At 37.8% G+C, this 20,515-nt stretch overlaps 1 protein-coding gene across 2 annotated transcripts in view; it reads left to right on the top strand.

Moving 5' to 3' along the window:
* LOC131045350 (isocitrate dehydrogenase [NAD] regulatory subunit 1, mitochondrial) overlaps positions 1-16,962 on the top strand; it is a 110,708-nt gene extending 93,746 nt beyond the window's left edge. Inside the window, exons 4-5 of one of the 2 annotated variants that reach the window (XR_009105801.2) lie at positions 16,156-16,234; positions 16,331-16,357. Coding sequence is in view for 1 of the 2 variants with exons in the window: in XM_057978938.2 (XP_057834921.1) it covers positions 16,156-16,234; positions 16,331-16,605 (354 nt within the window). In the remaining variant the exon portion in view is untranslated. Of the gene's footprint in view, positions 1-16,155; positions 16,235-16,330 lie in introns of both variants that reach the window. The other variant, XM_057978938.2, reaches the window with a different exon arrangement.
* The last annotated feature ends 3,553 nt before the right edge of the window (positions 16,963-20,515 follow it).

Here is a 20,515-nt window from a genome sequence, read left to right as displayed (position 1 = left end):
AAAAACATCCATTCATTTAGGTTGAATGCATCTTCATCCCCTCTGAGTCTATGTAATAAGACAATAATGTCTGTGATTTCTCCCTTTAGAAAGGATTTGTGGATGGTCTTGGGCAATTTAGATTGCCCTTTTTTGGGCATAGCAAACCATTCCTTTACAATCACATTCTTTTGGTAACCCTTTTTGGCGTTGAACTCGCATTGGGACAATATAAAATCCCAATTAGCCTATTTCGCTATGCTCAGGAGCCAGAAGAAGTTTTGAATTGTAGCTTGGTCAAGGGTTACGAGGACCCTATTATCTTGTGTCTTGATCTCCCTAGTGTTGAGGTCATATCTATTGATGCATTCTAGCACCAAGTCTACACACTGCATGGCGACCGGAAAGACGGCCACTTCAAGCAACTCACTCTCTGCTAGCCTTTGTGTAATTGTCTGTCGGTTGGGCTTTCCACTCTTTTCCAAAATTCATCTAAATTAATGTGTCCCAATTTTGTATCTCGTATTTTCGATTGTGAGTACTTGAGCCCATTTATGTGCTCGTGTGCTAAATACTTGTATTTCATGATTTCCCCTCCTTTTTAAATAGAAATTTTAGTAAGAATTCGATTGAAAACCCCCTTTCTATCTTTGATTGCTTTTAAATATAAAAATTCTTCATACAACCAGCTATTTAGCAGTTTTGGGAAGCTTACCTCTTTGCAACAATGGCGATGATATTGGTTGCTTGCTGCACTCTAATCTCCTTTCTTACTCCTTTTCTTAGTATAATAATTTTTTTGACAGAAGCTTTTGGGTAAATAAAGAGAGAATTTTGAAATTTGGTCGTAGTGCATTCAATGCTCCACCAACTGCCACAGTGTGTAATTAATGCCCGACACCTTCCACTATCTGTGCTATCATGTCACCTTTGCATCAATTCAAAAAGCCTTGTCAGAGTCCACCTTTAGTTCTAGAATTCCTTCTTAATTCTGCCTAGCACAAACTTTTTATTTTTATTTTTTATGTTTTGAAGACAGGCGTGTTGATGTGTTTTTTATGCACATGCGAACACAGAATAAAATAGCAAGGTATCTTATCCTCTCTTGAACAAAGTTTCCCCGGATGCTAAAGATTTCGCCTAAGGATCAATCGAGGCAACTCCAAGGTTCTATTATGTAGGGTCTCTACGTGTGGATAAGCTCAATTTGGTCTGATGTGATTATGTTGGATTCACAAGGGGATTTACATTCGAATGCCTGAACATTTAATCTGCCGGAAGTTGAATCCTATCTACTAGCTGGAAGATAAAGAAATGGCAAAAGATAAAGGGCTCAGAAATCTATTCTAGGACCTAAAATGCAAGAAGATAGATGAACGACTAGGTGGAGTCCTACTGGGCTAGGTCTCACCATCAAACTGAACAATTCAACACCAACTCAATGCGATCTTCTAGGGTAGTTCTGAAGATGTTCAAATCATCAACGTCAAACACTGATCACCATTCAAGTTAATGCATGAACAATAGACACATAACAATTCGAGATTAAGCTCATTCAATGCCAGTTGACCATGCAGGGTGCTGTTGATGTGTTTTTCATGCACATGCGAACACATAATAAAATACCTTAAGTATCTTATCCTCTCTTGAACAAAGTTTCCCCGAATGCTGAAGATTTCGCTTAAGGATCAATCGAGATAACTCTAAGGTTCTTGTATGTAGGGTCTCTACGTGTGGATAAGCTCAATTTGGTCTGATGTGATTATGCTGGAATCACGAGGGGACTTACATTCGAATGCCTAAGCGTCTGATTTGTTGGAAATCAAGTCCTATCTACTCATCGGGATAATAAAGAAATAGCAAAAGGTGAAGGGCTCAAAAAGTCTACTCTAAGACCTAGAATGTGAGAAGATAAATGAACAACTAGGTGGAGTCCTACTGGGTTGGGTCTCACCATCAGGTTGAACAATCTGACACCAACTCAGTGCGATCTTCTAAGGGATGCTTTGAATATATTTCAAATCGTTACACCATCAGACACTGATCACCATTCAAGTTAATAGATGAACAATAGACGTGTAACGACTAGAGATTAAGCTCATTCTATGCTAGTTGACCACGCAGGGCGCCCTTACAATTAGCAAGAGGTTAGTGGTTTGGACTAGGCGGATTCCACGCGAGTGCATTCAATAACCTCCTTCATTCAATCTAATTATTTACCATCTAAAATGAAGATTCAACAAGAGACCATGCATATTGCAAAGAAACAACACACTTCACCATAACTTCAATGAAAAATGGAGTTCATTTACAATCAAGGCAACAATTCCTTGCCTTCTCTTCCTAATCTACTCTAATTGCTATTCTATTCACTATTATAGCTACTAACTCTTAGCTATTAATTTTTACAAAATGAAGAGTTAGAGCTTTATATAGAGAGCTCTTTACATTTCAATGGCTTTGATTGATTTACAATCAATGGCTAGGATTACAAGATAAAAACTCTAATTAGGGTTTGTTATAACAAACTCCTTTAGCCAATGATAAAATTACATTTCAAGAGTGTGGACCAATAGATGTCAGGGCTAGGTGCCTTGAAGTTTGTGCCATCACTGGTGAGTCAGGTACATTGAATCTGGACATGCTGAGGTGGAGCTATTTGATTGGAGGAATAGTGACTGGGATGCCACCTTGTCTGGTACTTGCTCGTATCTCTTTTGATACTCAATTTGGTGATGCTGAGAAGCTAACGCTGATTAACTCTTCTGAAACTATCTGCTTCTTCAACGTACCCTTGCACTGACCTCGGTGATCCTCCTTCGTCCTTGATGCACTCGATGAATGATGTACCTCCTTGACTCCCATGTGTTTGATGAAGCCTCCTTCTCGGTCAAGTCACTCCTCTGGTAGCTCATATCGCTTTGAAGTTTTTTAAGATCTTTCTTTTGATATCTTGTGGTTTCTCCATGTGGTAGAATGAAGATCTTGAGGATAGCTTGCAACTCCTTGAACACTTGAAGTCTTCCAACACTTTAGAAGTACCTTGAGTCCTCCATGCATTCGAAGTGTCTTTAATTATGATGGAACTTGAATAGGTCGCCCTTGTCTTGGCTTGATCTTTCTCCATCTTAATTTTGTTGACCTGCAAAACAAACAAAAGATGATTAAGAATACATGATATATATTTGTTCTAACATGATATTTCTCACCTTAAATCATCAACAAGAAAGCATTAAGATCAACTCGCTTTGGACACTCTCCAAGGACAAGACCTATAATAAAATGCGCTTTGGATCCTCTCCAGGGACAGGACCTATAATGATATTTTCGCTCAGGATCCTCTGGAAGGACATGCCCTATAATGAAATTCGCTCTGGACCCTCTGGAAGGGTCAGAGTGAAAATTGACAAAGTTGCTAAATTAGACCTCATTTTAAACATTACCTTACCAAGATCAAGTCACTTGCCTTCAAAATTGCTTAGGGATAGGTTTTGCTCAAGGGCCTAGGCAAAACATTAGTCCTCCTAGGAATTTCGCTCTAGAGCCTTTGGAAGGGTCAGGGGTGAAATTTGCATTTTAGCCCAAATTTCATCATCTCTTTGCCTCAAATCTCTTCTTAAGGCAAGAATACATCAATCTTCCCTCAACTACGCCATAGGAACAAAAATCTTGGTTTCAAACCTAGAGCAAAATAGAGGTTTTATGAAATTTCGCTTTGGACCCTTTGGAAGGGTCAGGAGCGAAATTTGCATTTTAGGACAAATTCTTCACATTTTGTGACCACAACTTACTCAAATGCATGCCTAAGGATGCCTCTAAGTTCAATCCACCTCAATCAACACTAGGCTTGATACAAAATAGGGAGCAAAAGGAGGTTTTAGGAATTTTGCTCTAGACCCTTTTGAAGGGTCAGGAGCGAAATTTGCCATTTAGTCTTAATTCTATCATTTCCTTTGCTCCAATCCACTTTGCAAGGCAAATATGCATCAATCTTCCCTCAACTACGTCATAGGGATAAGGTTCTTGGTCTCAAACAAGGAGCAAATAGAGGTTTTAGGAAATTTCGCTCTGGACCCTTTGGAAGGGTTAGGAGCAAAATTCTTCCTTAAGCTCAATTCACACTTCTTTTCTCCTTTCTTTTCCTTGTATTTAACTTGTCAAACCTCCTTCTATCACCATCAAGTCAACTTGCCATCAATTTAGCTTAAAATAAGGTTCTTTTAGTGCATTAGGCGGAATTGGGGAGTCCTAGGAATTTCGCTTTGGATCCTTTGGAAGGGTTAGGAGCGAAATTGACATTTTTAGGCTCAATCCACATCCAACTTGCCTTGAACTTGCCCATTCCCCTTTATCTTATCATGTTTAAGCTAACTTGCTCTCAAAGTGGTTTCCATTTCAAGGTTTTGGTGAGGAAATAAGCTATCCTAAGGATTTCGCTCTAGACCCTTTGGAAGGGTCAGGAGCGAAATTCATGTTTTACTTGATTTTCCTTCACAAAACTCCATTTCTCATCCTTTAATCTTTAAAAACAAGTCTTTTGCCTTCAAAAAATGCTTGGGAATGAGTTAGTTTGTAGGTTTGAGCAATGTATAATACTTTATGGAGAAATTTGCTCTGGACCCTTTGGAAGGGTCAGGAGTGAAATTCTCTTTTTGGCTCAATTCTCATCCTTTTTCACTTAGCTTGCTTTAGACTTATCTTTTTTGAATCCTTTCCTTGCCATGTATGTCCACTATTTGATGTCCTTAGTGAAGAAATAAGTCTTTTGGGGAATTTCGCTCTGGACCCTTTGGAAGGGTCAGGAGCAAAATTTGCATTTATGCTCAAATTCCTTACTTTTCATCACTTCATTCTGTTTCACACATCAATTCTCTCTTCATAATGTCATAAGGACAAGGTTTATGAGGCAAATTAAGACCAGGAAGGGAGATATTAGGAAATTCGCTTTGGACCCTTTGGAAGGGTTAGGAGCGAATTTGAAGAATTAGCCTTAGATACCACCCAAACACTCAAACTTCACCCTCATTCATGTTGTTCTTAGCTCAAGACATGCTAACAAACCACCTTAAGGAGGCATCTAGCGCAAAACGTTGGATCAAAAGTGCATCTTAACTATTTCGCTTAGGTACCCTTGGAAGGACAAGACCTATCCAGGAATTTCGCTTTGGACCCTTTGGAAGGGTCAGGAGCGAAATTTGCTTTTTTTCTGTCAAATTCCTAACATTTCTTTCAACTTTGTTCTTAGACTTGGTCTTTGGGTCCTTCCTTCACCTTAATCAAGTCCATTTACCTTCAAGGTGATGTCAACTCAATGCCTTTTGATGACAAATTAGGCCTTTCTAAGGATTTCGCTCTAGACCCTTTGGGAGGGCCAGGAGCGAAATTTGTCTTTAATGCTCAAATTTGTGACCTTTCTCCAAATTTTCAAGTCTAGACTTGATCATTAGGCGTTTTCCAAGGATAAATAGGTCAGTTTCATATCAATCAATGCCTAGAACTTCATCATTCATCAACTGGACCAATCTCAAACCCTCAAAGGGAAGAATTCTTGAGAATGCCTGCTCACATACCTCCATTCACTTCCTTAACTCAATCACATAGCGCCCAAAAGGCAAGATTCCTAGCATGATACAAAGACTTCCTCAAACTCAATCAAGACTCGACCTTCGAAGCAAGACCCAGGCCTAACCAAGAGGAAGCTTTCAACAGAGACCCCGACCTGGACCACCTACTGACCCACCTCAACTCAAGCAGAGCTTGCTATCCTAATGAGCCCCCTGGCGACCCTTCAATGCAAAGACTAAAAGCCAAGAACCTAAAAGACCAAGAAAACTAACCCTAGAAAGCAAAAAGTAGGGGTCCCCATTTACAATGGGGCGATGTGTGAATACGTCACAACAGGTGCCCTTACAATCAGTAAGAGGCTAGTGGTTTGGACTAGGCGGATTCCACGCGAGTGCATTCAGTAACTTCTTTCATTCAATCTAGTTATTTACCATCTAAGAATGAAGATTCAATAAGAAACCATGCATATTGCAAGAAACAACACACTTCACTTTAACTTCAATGAAAATGGAGTTCATTTACAATTTAGGCAACAATTTCTTGCCTTTTCCTCCTAATCTACTCTAACTTCTATTCTATTTGCTATTCTATTTTACTGATTATTCACTATTGACTCTTCTTTAACTTCTATTAGCTAACTCTTGACTATTAACCCCTTACAAATGAAGAACCAGAGCTTTATATAGAGAGCTCTTTACAATTCAATGGCTCTAATTGATTTACAATCAGTGGCTAGGATTACAAGATGGAAACCCTAATTAGGGTTTGTTACAACAAACTCCTTTAGCCAATGATAAAATTACATTCAAAATTTGAGAACCAATAGGAAGCAGGGGTAGGTGCCTCGAAGTTTGTTTCATCACTAGTGAGTCAGGTACATTGAATCTAGATATGCTGAGGTGGACTTGTCTGATTGGAGGAACAATGATTGGGATGCCACCTTGTCTTGCGCTTGCTTGTATCTCTTTTGATACTCAATTTGGTGATTCTAAGAAGCTAACTTTGATTAACTCTTTTGAAACTATTTGCTTCTTCAACGTACCCTTGCACTGGCCTTGGTTGATCCTCACCTGTCCTTGATGTACTTGATGAGTGGTGCACCCTTCCTTGACTCTCCTGTGCTTGATGAGGCGTCTTCATGGTCAAGTCACTCCTCCTCTGGTGGCATTTCTCTCTTTGAAGTGTTTGTAAGATCCTTCTTTTGACATCTTGTGGTTTCTCCATGTGGAAGAATGAGGTCTTTGCTCCATTGCTTGCAACTTTTTGAACACTTGAAGTCTTTCATCTCAGAAGCACCTTGAGTCCTCCTCCATGCATTTGAAGTGCTCTTGATGATGATGAAACTGGAAGAGGTCGCCCTTGCCCTGGCCTGATCTTCCTCCAACTTGATTTGATGGACCTGCAAAACAAACAAAAGATGATTAAGAATACATGATATATTGATTCTAACATGACATTTCTTACTTTAAATCATCAACAAGAAGGCATTAAGATCAATTTTGCTTTAGACCCTCTGGAAGGACATGTCCTATAATGAAATTCGCTTTGGATATTTCCAAGGATAGGCCCTATAATGAGATTTTCGCTCAGGACCCTTTGGAAGGGTTAGGAGCGAATTTCTTCCTTCATAGAACTTCATCTCTCACCCTTACCTTATCAAGATCAAGTCACTTGCCTTCAAAATTGCTTAGAGATAGGTTTTGCTCAAGGACCTAGGCAAAACATTAGACCTCCTAGGAATTTCGCTTTGGACCCTTTGGAAGGGTTAGGAGCGAATTTCTTCCTTCATAGAACTTCATCTCTCACCCTTACCTTATCAAGATCAAGTCACTTGCCTTCAAAATTGCTTAGAGATAGGTTTTGCTCAAGGACCTAGGCAAAACATTAGACCTCCTAGGAATTTCCCTCTGGACCCTTTGGAAGGGTTAGGAGCGAATTTCTTCCTTCATAGAACTTCATCTCTCACCCTTACCTTATCAAGATCAAGTCACTTGCCTTCAAAATTGCTTAGAGATAGGTTTTGCTCAAGGACCTAGGCAAAACATTAAACCTCCTAGGAATTTTGCTTTGGACCCTTTGGAACGGTTAGGAGCGAAATTTGCATTTTAGCTCAAATCTCATAATCTCTTTGCCTCAAATCACTTCTTAAGGCAAGAATATATCAATCTCCCCTCAACCATGTCCTAGGGACAAAAACTTTGATTTGAACAAGGAGGAAATATGTGTTTTTAGGAGAATTCGCTTTAGACCCTTTAGAAGGGTCAGGAGCGAAATTCTTCCTTGGCCCAATTTCTTCATCCATTCATCCTTTCTTTGTCTTGAATTTAACTTACTACACCTCCTCCCATCACCATCAAGTCAATTTGCTATCAAAACAAGGTTCATTTAGTACATTAGGCAAAATAGAGTGTCTTTCTAGGAATTTCGCTCTGGACCCTTTGGAAGGGTCGGGAGCGAAATTTCCATTTTGACACCATTCATCTTCTTTTCAAATTTCCTTCCATCATCCTCAAGTGAATTCGTCCTCAATTTAGCCTAAAACAAGATCTTTTGGGTGCATTAGATGAAATAAGGAGTCCTTCTAAGGATTTCGCTCTGGACCCTTTGGAAGGGCAGGAGCTTAATTTTTTTTTCCCTCTGGACCCTTTGGAAGGGTCAGGAGCGAATTTGAGGAATTAGCCTTAGATATCACCCAAACACTCAAACTTCACCCTCAATTACATTGTTCTCACTTCAAGACTCACCAACAAATCACCTTAAGGAGGCACCTAGTCAAAATGTTGAATGAAAAGTGCATCTTAACAATTTCGCTCAAGTACCCTTGGAAGGACAGGGACCTATCTAGGAATTTTGCTTTGGACCCTTTGGAAGGGTCAGGAGCGAAATTTCTCTTTTTGCACAAATTCCTCACTTTTCCTCATTTCACTTGGTTTAGCTCATTTCCAAAGGCATGTATAAGTCCATTTTTCATTCAATTAAGGCTTGGAATCAACGATTTTAACCCATGCTAGAAGCAGGAGAGGTTTTTAGAGAAATTCGCTCTGGACCCTTTGGAAGGGCCAGGAGTGAAATTCATGTTTTAAGCCCAATTTCTTCATCCCATCTCGCTCCAACTTGTTCACAAGGCAAAAATAGGTCATTCCTCACTCAGTCAAGGCGTAGGAGTAAGCTTTGAGGTTTAGACTGGGAACAAAAGAGGATTCTAAGGAAATTCGCTCTTGTCCTTTTGGAAGGGTTAGGAGCGAATTTGGCTATTGTGCTCAAATTCTTCATCACTTCCATGACTAAATTCCCTAGGTCTTAAAGGCAAGGCTACCCTAGTAGGATATAAGGACTTCCTCAAACTCAATCAAGACCTAACCTAGAAACAAGAGCAAGGCCTGACCTAGAGAAGGCTTTCAAAGAGACCCTGATCTGGATCACTTACTGACCCACCTCAACTCAAGCAGAGCCTGCTATCCTAATGATCTCTCTGGCAACTCTCCAATGCAAAGGCTAATAGCCAAAACTAGACAACTAAGCAAAGAAAACTAACCCTAGAAAGCAAAAAGTAGGGGTCCCCATTTGCAATGGGGCGATGTGTGAATACGTCACAACAAGGCGGTGGGCTATATAATAGTTCTCAACACCATGTCGGGGATCGACATTAGTTCTTGAACTCTCTCTCGGACCCGAAACATGTAATGAATCACCTTGGAAATACCATCGGGTCTCGATCATAGTCTTAAAACTTAACTTTCGCAATCTTTGGACTTGGCTTTTCCTTCGTGTGCTTTAGTGCCAATTGAACGGTCGAGCTCTGACATGGTTCGAGAACTATTGTTGGAGTCCTACAATTGACTTTGAACTTTTAATACTTGACTAATTTGAACAAAGACATCTAAGGGAAAACATAATTCAGTTCAAGTTTATGCATTAGAGTCCGACAAGGAAATTGGAACTCTTGACTTAGTGCTAGACGAGTTGTCTGGGACTGACACAACTTCTTGAACTAAGATAAAAGACCATCTAGACTCAAAGAAAAGGAAAGACCATCTAGACTCAAAGAAAAGGAACATAAGCACTTGAGTTATTGCAAAAGAGGGCGTCAAACTTTGATAGAAGTTCTTGAACTAGAGTAAAATCCCGACAAGCCCGAGGAATGATTAAGTACTTGAAATTTTAGAATTGTATGAATGATCCAACACGTGACTTGGCATACAAAAGCTTAAAAAATAAAGGGTCAATATAAAAACTTGATGAGAAGGACAAAATTTGGGCAACAATCATGTAACGTCGTAAATTGTACCCTGTGCAATTCCATGTCACATGGCGCCTTTGCTTTAAGCTGAATCGAGGATGATGACCCAGCTTCCACCTCATTTGCCTGCTAAGCCCGCTTTGTCACCCTTTTTGTCTGACTTCCCGACTATGTGGATTGTTTATTTTGGGACATGTGCATGTTGCAAAGATGCCTGCACACCTTTGTCCCACAAATATTCAGATCAAAGGTGGTCATTGAGATGTTACACTTGAAAATTTTGGTAGTGTAATGCCTCTTTCTATGCGCACCAAAGTCTGGAGACTTCTCCTGTCCCTTTATCTTGCCATTTTCGCTCATTTTTAGCCTCTCAGCTATTTCTAGCAATTTCAAGCTCTCAACACAATCTCCCATGCTTTCGTAGGCTTTACTACTATTTTTTCTACGTTTCGTCCACCATTGTTGTACTCACTCGTTGCACTCTCATCATCGTCATAGCTTCATGCATTCGAGGGATTCGTGCTCATCTTCACTCTAGCAAGCTTCCGCATTTTGGTGTTGAAGGGGAGTTTCTTCCCTCTTTTTCATTACATTTTCCATTTATTCATCTCTGTTAGCATATCATTTTATTTTGTCCTTCTTTTACCTTTCTTTCATTATCGTTCATCTATCTATCCATCCTAGCTCTCCGTGGAGGTGGAAATATTGAAACGGGGGTCTCGCTGTAGCAGACCTCTAAATCACAACCCCACCATTTTTGTCTTTGTTCTTCTGTGTGTAGGCTTGGTGAAGGAAGGTGTTGGGTTGGTTGGAAGCTTCATTCGCCGACCTTTGTAAGCTTTCCTTTTTCTCATCCTTTTATTTGTGTATTTCATTTTGTTTATCATCTTTTTGTGCTTTCATAGTGTCCAATGTGTAGCCCTTGGTTTCTGGTCATTTTGTACGAGTTTTTGTACTCCGTCCGTACAAGACGCTTGCATGTTGTGCTGTTGTCCTTGACTTGCATGTATGTCTGTTGGTAAACAGATTTGTCACTGCAGTTGTTTAGCTAAAACTGACCCTATTTGCCCGAAGAGCAGTGACAAACGTTCCAACAGTTGGAGAGATTGTAGTAAAACCACAATCTTCCTTTGCGTTTGAGAGGGGCAGCTACCTCGTATGATGGGGGTATTTTGGGATTTTTGTGTACTTTTTACCTAAAAGTACAAAAAGGAGACAAAACTAAAGAAAGGTGAATAATAGAAACCCCAATGGCAGACATACAAACACCAAATAGGATTTCACAAATGACGACAGATACAAAGGGGGTTTAAGCACAAAACAAGTTTTAGATATGCAAGGACGATGAAAGAAAGACAACAAACCTCATCATACGAAGAAATAAGTTGTACTAACACATACAATTCCAGATACCAAGAAATGATGTGATTCATCAATTCCATTAATTTTGGAATAGAGAATCAATGGATTCCACCAATACACAAAAGGATTATTAATTTAACATACGAGAAAGAGATAATCATAGCGCATAAACACATCCAATACATATGAATCAAATGCATTCTTTGTTATTCTTTTGAAAATATACAAGTCCAAAAGGTTTGAGTACCAAATGTGAAAACCAAAAGTTCTTTAGAGTTTCTCTACAAAATCCTGCAGAGTTTCCCCTCTGTAAAAAGTCCCCCCTCCAAATGAAAAAGCCTTGTATTTATAGGCCAACAATCCATAACTACTTAGAATAACCACTTAGGTTAGCCAATTAGGATAACTACCCAAGTTAACCACTCCTAGTAACTACCTTTTTGGAGACAAGTTAGAATTTATCTACTTTTACAAAAGTAAGTCAAAAAGCTAACTTTAATTACAATTGGCGACATAAATCACTTTTGCAAAATGATAACTTAAAGCTCATTACTTTGAAGAAAGAACTCGTTGTCGATTTTGTCGACGTGGCCTCCGTGTCTTCATCTAATCTGCAAGTTGCTTGTTCATCAACAATTTGATCTTCAAACACAAGTGATTTGACTGCATCTACTAATCATCTTTTCCTCTCAAGAATGTGATGCATTCTTGAATGACGAGGCACTTGAATAAGACATCATTACTTTTCACATACTTGTCTTTGTTGTATCTAATCAACCATGTTTGATGGAATGTTTATCATTTCAAAATATATTTCATGTCGCTTACACTACTCCATGATCCCTTTAACACGATATTAAATGAGAAGAATCGTCACCTCTTCACTGAATGAAAAACCCATACCCATCAATACATTCTTTACATTGGTGGCATCCCATGACTCGTCATAAGTTGCAACTATTAACCTGTTTAATAGATTGACCAATGTCTTCTCCCATCTTGTAAGGGATTAAATGATGACATCCTTTGTCATATTGATTTCTCAAAACTTTAAGTTATTTCTCGAGGGATGTGATTGGCATGACTTTGATCCCCAATCTATTCATTTTATGCCGAAATAGATATTGTAGTGTGAAGCAACAATAAGCTTACAATATACCCCATGAAAAGTATGCATTACATCTCTCCATATCAATATCTCACAAAATTATTATTATGAGGACGGCCATGGTGTACATTTTTATCTTCTAAAACCAAAGTAAGATGAATGCTCGTTTCATATAGGAGGTTTTGCTCATTTTTCTTGTGTAAGGCCTTTGACTACTCATACCAGGGCTTCATAGCCTGTCGTCTCTGCACAAGCGGGAAGGATGCTAGTAAAGGTTGTGGAATTTGGCTTTACACCCACTAATTGCATTCGTTTCCGGTTTCTAAGACTTTTCAACACATCCATCTTATGCATTCACTTGGTCGTGGGTTCTATTGCATGACCATGGTTTCTAATGGCTCGTCATCCTAGGTTTGTTTGAATGGGTGCCTTGCTCTTACTTGGGAATGATCCCGGTTTGGCTAGGTACTCTTGATGATCTGAATTCCTGGGAGAAGCTAGAGGGAGGGTGCACTCGGGGTATGGTGAAGGAAAGGAGGCAACTGGTCATGCTGTGATACGCTGCCATAGGGGAGACAGGAGCTATGCTTCATGCAGCTGCTATGCACCAAGTCTCGGAGCTGTCCCACAAATAGAGACCGGATTCACCGAAGGGTCTTGGATCAACACATAGTCGAGACAGACATGTGGCTAATCAATAGGCCACATTCACTCCACTCAGTTATAGATCTCCGGTGGAAGGGGTTGACAAGCGAAGAGACAGACCGACTAGAGGTTGTGGCTCCGTCGATTATTACGTGCTTATCCGTCCCGTGTTAGTCAGTACCCTCAATTTGAGGAGTCTAGTGCCCTGCTGCCATAGGTCGTGTATTGATAAGGATGCAGATGTAGAGTTTTTGTCTTACACCAACCGATCACATTCACTTGAAAGATTCTCAAGCATGTTCTACAAATTCATTCTATGCATGAGTGTGAAGTGATTCTATTCCATGAGATGACATCTCTTTGAAGGATTCTGTCAAACGGTGAACATGTGGTGTTGTCTATGGCCACACGTTTGCATTAATCATTCCGTCAAACAACTCACGTGCATGCACATCCCCCATTCTGTCAACTTGTGGCAATTGCAATTGCAACATTGGATAAAGATTAATATGCTTTGATAGATTTTTATAACTTGTCCGAGAACTCTTACCTCCATACGCATGGGCACAAGGGTGCTAGCAAAGGTTGCGGATTTTGGCTTTACATCGGTCGATTGCATTTGCTTGAAACTTTCTAAAAGCTTTTTTTTTTGACAAATCCATCTGATGTATATCTTGCATTCATGGCACTGTATATTTCTTTAGCCTGGATCTGCTACCTCTGTGCAACCTCTTTATGCTGATGGTCAACTTGCTGCTTACGGGACATGAAGGTATGTGGGGTCGTATGCTAGGATTCAAACTTGCACATTCATTGTTGATAGATCAACCGACACCGGCTCAATTGTCTTTTCTTGGAGGTTTTCTCTTCTCAACTTAAGCTTTTTGAGCAAGGGAGGTTAGAAAGTTAGGATTTGTGAGCAAGTGAGCATAATAGGTTAGGATTGCTCAATTTTTGAGCATATCTAACCTCCTAAGGTTAGGATTTTGACTTTTCAAAGCAATAGGTTAGGATTGCTCACTTTTTGAGTAGAAATATGAAATTTTTGAGCAACAAAGGGCATTGAGCAAAGGATCACTTGCAACTACTCCATTCAAACCTACATAAAGACTTTTGATTGCTTTTCCTCTTCAAAAAGGGCAAAATGGGAAATATATTGAAAACAATTTAAAATATTTGAATTACTTTTAAGAGAAGAATTCAAATATTTCCCATTAGACTTTAATGCCTTGATTTAGGAAAAATGGCCACAACTTTTAATTGGTAAGGAGTTAAGACTCTGAAATTTGAAACACATGTTGATGGTAGGGAAATGAGCAAATACCATCATTTATTCCTCATGACGATACCTAGGGTGAGGGATTTTAATTATTTTTGAGCGAGGTACATCAAAATTTGAAAGTTTAAAATATGGCAAATTGTGAATTGGGTTCAGGCAAAAATTGGTTATATGACACAAAACGATGCTTAGGATATGTTCACAAAGCGATTTTCCTCAATTCTTTATATTTTTCAAAATTCATCCATTTTTCACATTTTGACTGACAACAACCTTGGATCACATGCTTACTCATTACGCATAGACACATGTTTGGGCCTCCATTCAACATTGGGATCAATTTGAAGTTCAGATTTTGGGTATGTCAAATATGGGGCAACAACGTCTTGGATAGAGAGTGTATCGAGCTCATCAGGTGGTCTTTGTGACCAGTACTTCCGGATTCTATAGTTAAAATATATTTATCTGTTGGCATTAGGTGGTTTCGTGCTTTCTTTTCAACCTAGGGAGAAGACTTAGAGGTCTAAGAACTTCAAAAGTTTACTCTGAGTGGAGAGGAGGTTAGTGAGTCCTCAAAGGGTCTGACCACCTTTCGTTGCGGTTCACTTTTCCTACTCTACAAATTAATTCAGACCCTCTAATATTTTACTTAAAAATCAGCTGGTTTGCTAGTGTTTAGCTCTCTCCCTCCACTTAATTTAGGAGAGTGCCAGCAAGCATGAGCTTGATTTTGGTCTAACCAAAATTGGTGAGTTCGCTATAGCTCACCCCACTCCCTTCCTTCATTGGGAGAAGCAATAAGATATTAGCACAAACACAATATAACAAGATTATAGGACAAACCCAGCAAAAACAACACTCTACAAACAAAACTATTCACAAAACAATCAGATATTTTGTGTTTGTACTGTACTTAATCTATGTGTGAGAATTTGTAGGCACAATAGCATAGAAAACAACTCAATGATATAACAATAAAATGGGTATAAAATAATAAAAGGATGGGCTGAAAGCCCACCTATAAGGACCCAAAAAATCCCCCATCTACGGCACTTCCTCAAACCCCACAAATTGTGGTAGGGTGTACAATCTGTAAGGGTCTAAACTGTAAAGTATGCAAAGTATACATCACATAGCCAACATGAGGTCTTTGCTTCTCAAGAACGTGCAAGTCATCCAAAAAAGTAGCTTATACATAGAGTTTCATGTGCACTAGCTTCATCATAGTTGTGGGATATTCCTCTCCCCCAACTCTACAATAGAAGCAGCCATACACAATGAGCCAGTAGCACCAATAATCACCTCCTTGGTAACTGCTGGAAGATATACCGTGTCTCCTGCTGTCAATGTAGTTCTGGATAAACATGATGTATGATTGGGAGAGATAAATTTGCACAGTTTACTTTTTTTCTCAAAACTATTCTCCATCAGAGCTACCATATGAATAAATATTTTGTTTCATTTCTTTTTGGCAATATTGTTATGTGAATGATATGATATTGCCTCTCTACAGTTGCATTTTTTCCATGGTACATTCGATTTTGCAATTGATTGCATTGACCTTATGGATTGCCTGTGAAGTCTGTACCTAAAGTTTTTTATGTAGCTTTTGATGATTACAAAAATCTCATCAAGTCCTTTTACATTTGAAGACCTACCCAAAGAGAATATGGATGAGACCAAATTTTGATCACCTTTTGTTGCCAACAATATTGAGATTGGCATGCGTTGGGACTCTTCTCATTTTCCAACATTTCCTCTTAATACATCATCAATATTTTCACATTGCAGGAGATTTATGTCCTATTTTTAGCAAATATCCAGTTTATAAATAACGTATTTTGGTGGCTAAGTAATGATATTTTCCTCTAGCTGAATGAGTAACACCATTTTTTGACAATACAAATGGTATTGGATCTACTGCATTATCCTCTTTCTATAAGCACTTGTAACATTTAGACAACCGATTTTCTGCAGGTTACTCCTAATCTATATGGTAATTTGGTTGCAAATACGGCTGCTGGTATTGCAGGTGGCACTGGAGTTATGCCTGGAGGTACAGAGTATCTTTTTATTTTTCTTATTTTCAATAGTGAGTGATGTCAGAAACAAGTTTAGTTATAACAATTTAATCAACATACATGCATTGTAGGTAATGTTGGTGCAGAACATGCTGTTTTTGAGCAAGGAGCCTCTGCTGGGAATGTTGGAAATGAAAAAATATTAGTGCAGAAGAAGGCAAACCCAGTAGCATTGTTATTGTCTTCCGCAATGATGCTGCGGCATTTGCAGTTTCCTTCATTTGCAGATCGCCTAGAACAAGCTGTTATTGGGGTCATTAAAGAAGGGAAATACCGTACAAAAGATCTTGGAGGGGATAGTACTACTCAGGAGGTAGTTGATGCTGTGATTGAAAAGCTTGATTAATGAACAATCTTACCATGGAGCAATCCAACCAAGAAAGAGGTTTAATATATTCTGAATTAGAAAAGATATACATGTACTAGGCGAATGTATGACATCTGCCATAAAATTCCTTAAAAACCAGGAAAGTTTCTGTTTCTGGTTAAACTGCTGTGTTGTGAAATAAGCAAACAGAGCATGCCATGAATAATTCGAACTGTTAACAAGTCTCTTGTCTCTTCTTATAATCATTTCCACCAATCGTAAAGAACATTGGAGAGATTTGGATTGTAATCTCTCTAGTTCTTTTTCTTTACATAGATTTGTACTCGTAGTTTCAACAGCAACCGTCTTTACTTATTGAGCGTGTCATTAATTTAATATTGGACCAATGTGATGCTATTTAACATGCAATATTGGTTAAGTGGGCTGCATTTTAATGACCGATAAATTATTTCCAAATAGACGGTTGTAAGTAGCATATGCAATATTTGTCTGCACCTTGATATATTTTAGTAAACCTTGAGATGAATATCTGACTAGTGTGAGGTAATAGGATGACAATTTTAGCGTGTTTCAATTTCATTTTTAAGGAACAGTAGGATGGTTGTATTTTGGCTTGTTAGCTTGTAGCACATTAAACATGCAACGAACTGTTGCATGATTAACATACAAATGGAATGGGCACAAATCCTCTAACCAATTAGTGATTACATTCTATTGAGACATTTCTAATAGCTATTTGAGTATGTTCATAACTCTAGCTAAAATAAGTAAACTACTTATTTTCACAAAGAATTCACTTCAATATCCAATGACAAGCACATATAAAAATATAACCATTAAGATCTGTGGCTTACCTTTTGAATTGGAACGTTGAAACATGTGGTTTTTATGAGTAAACTGTATCAATCATTCTAAATATCATGTTGGAAATTAAGTTTACATTTTGTAATAAAGTTATCTTGATGATAATATTGTGTTTGTTGTTGGGGCTTAATTTCTTGAAGGAAAGATATGTGGACATGTAGTGCTTTATAAACATTTACATAATGTTTTGTAATATATCTGGTTAAATAATTATAGTTTGTTATCTTTCTCAATGTTATCGATACTATCATGATTTAATATCCATATTTCAACTTGGTATCAGAGCACGAAATGGTTCTGTGGGATGCACTCTTCAGGATACACTGCCAAGGAGAGTTGAAGGGAAGAGGCTTAATAAGCCAATGCAAGCAAAAAGCCAAACTATTGTTGATGCCCTGCGATTCGTTGAACCTAGCATGGAGAAACATCAATGTTGATTCAGCTTCTCCATTAATGTGCAAAATCAGGTTCTGGGAATTTTTTTTCATGAAGAATAGAAAATAATATTGCTTCCAGATTCATCCCATTTTTTTCTGCTACGCTCACACAAACCCTACTGATAATTGCGGGTAACAAAGTTTCAGAAGGCCACCATTATGTTTAAAAGAGCCGCCGCCTAGTTCCCATTTGTGCCGCCAAGGGAGATCTCAACCATTGCGTTGAAGGAAGGAAGCCATCAGTGCTGTATCAACAGTCACGAAGGGCAGAAGAAAACGTGAAGCAGAAACCCACGGCAAATAGAACTTAAAACAAGCGTTCTAGGGCACACAGTTGTTATCAGTTGAGTGGTGACTTATTAACAGAGTCGTGGCTAGGGCACGAACAACAGTATTTCAAAAAAGGGAGACGTTGTTGGTCGTCAGACTTGAAAAAGAGATCCCCATATCTATTTGCACCACGACCTACCCCTGGTATACCCTTAGTCGCCCATTGACAGAATATTCATACTTCACTCTAGATTTATTGCTGGCATAGCACACAAGTATGTCAAGGAGATTGTATTGTATTGATATGCTTGAGCAAGTATCGACTAGAATGGCAGATTTATTTTGGTAAATAGTAAGCTCACTGCATCTGCTTTTGCAAAGGCATTCAAATCTCTACATGCAAAAGGAATCAATCCAAGAATTTTATATCCTGTTATTAATGTGGATCAGTTCGGTAAGCCTTGGGCTGGCTTACCCAAATTTCTGTCTGTCAGACGTTCGCAAAGGAAGAAAATATTGTATTAGCAATGTTAGCATTTTGCCAAAGGAAGACTTTGAAGGCCAGCCGTTAGATAAAGAGGATGTGCTGTAGGCATCGGAGGTTGGAGGAATTTGGGTTTCTAGAGTTTAGTATATATATATATATATTTTGTTCTTTTACTGGGGTTTTGATTTTGATGAAAAAATTTGATATATTAAGAAGTTCATAATTAGATTAAGTGTAGATAAAATTCAATATGTATTGTTGTTTAGATATTTTAAGAGTTTGGGGATCTTGAGAATTATATCTTTGTGAAAGGTAATGTAACAATTTGATGGAGTTATAACTTATATAGAGGGCTGTCAAATAATTTGGGAGATCTATAATTTAGGAGTTTAGAGATGACGAAATTCAAATATTTGAGAATTTAGTTCACTAGTTATACTTATATGATGGTTATGAGGCAAATTGATGGAGTTCTACTCGAGTCAAGAACTACTTTCAAAGAGAAGCTTCTAAAGAATATGTGATTGGTTTTTTTGTTAGCATGTTTTGTTGTTTTGTACTATAAACTTTAAGAGATTTGTTGGAAATTAAGACATATTTTTTTAGCAAATATACCTTAACCAATTTAGTGATATTAATAAACATTATAAGTATTTGCATCATACTTTATGATAAATTCTAATTGAGTGATCATTATCCTAAACAACTTATTATTTCTCATCATTATTAATAGTAATAGCATTATGATTTAATATATTTTAGTATTCTACTCTTCAATTTTTCAACATTATTTCTTTTATTGTAAACTATTTGATATCAAATCCACACAACAATAACTAATCTTGGAGTTGATAGAAAACATGCAACCTGGCCATAGATTCCTAAATATAACTAAATGATATCCGAATGGGTTAAGTAGAAAACCACTATATGTTTGAATATAGTGAGAACAATATGAGAAATGAATATAAATAGAAATGACCTTTAATACATATCTTTGGAAGTCATTTGAAGTTGAATTGTCCCAATCTCAAATATGGGAGATTAATATGAAACATGTTCAAACAAAACCAACTATTAGTATACCTATTTCAAGTTTTATATGTATGTCCTCGAGAAGCTTGTCACACCTTTGTGTAATAGAAGCTAATTCATTTGAACTATATCCTACTTCCAAATATGGGAGATTGGTATAGAACATGTTGAGACAAAACCAAGTGTGAGTACACCCATTTTAAGGTTTATATGTATGTCCTTGAGAGGCTTGTCACACCTTTGTGTAATAGAAGATAATTCTTTGTGAAAAGACTTACAAAAGTTGAAATAAATATACATACCTTGACTTACCTCTATTTTAAAAAGAATGTCCAAAGCAAAGAACATAAATTTTTGATGGCTCTTAATTTCAAAACACTACATGAAAAATTGCAATTTTAGCATGCACATACCAACTTTAGTGCACCTTTATGTAAATTTAATTCAGTAGATTGTAATTCTCAAATGGGTTTGAATGGCTGAGGGATACATTATGTTTGGTAAATCTAAGGTGAAGATTATAGAAATCAATTATGGTTATTAATAATATTTTAAATTTAATTCTCGAGGCAAAGCATTTTATAAGTTAAAAATATTTTTATCTGAGTAATTAAAATATTGTACAATATTTTAAGATGTATAATAAGAGATAAATAATAAGACAAGAAGATGTGAGAGATTTGGAAACAAAACTGAAAGAGAGCACCTTGTAAATAAAAAATAGCTATATTCAATTAATCAAATTATTGTACAATATTGTAAAATGCCTAATAAGGAACAATGAATAACTTAAAAATATGAGAGATTTGGAAACAAGTAAATTTGTCTAAGAAAA

The sequence above is a fragment of the Cryptomeria japonica genome, chromosome 8 (genome assembly GCF_030272615.1).
Source record: "Cryptomeria japonica chromosome 8, Sugi_1.0, whole genome shotgun sequence".
In the NCBI taxonomy this organism is placed as follows: Eukaryota; Viridiplantae; Streptophyta; class Pinopsida; order Cupressales; family Cupressaceae; genus Cryptomeria; species Cryptomeria japonica.
This window is presented reverse-complemented; position numbering and strand designations above follow the sequence as displayed.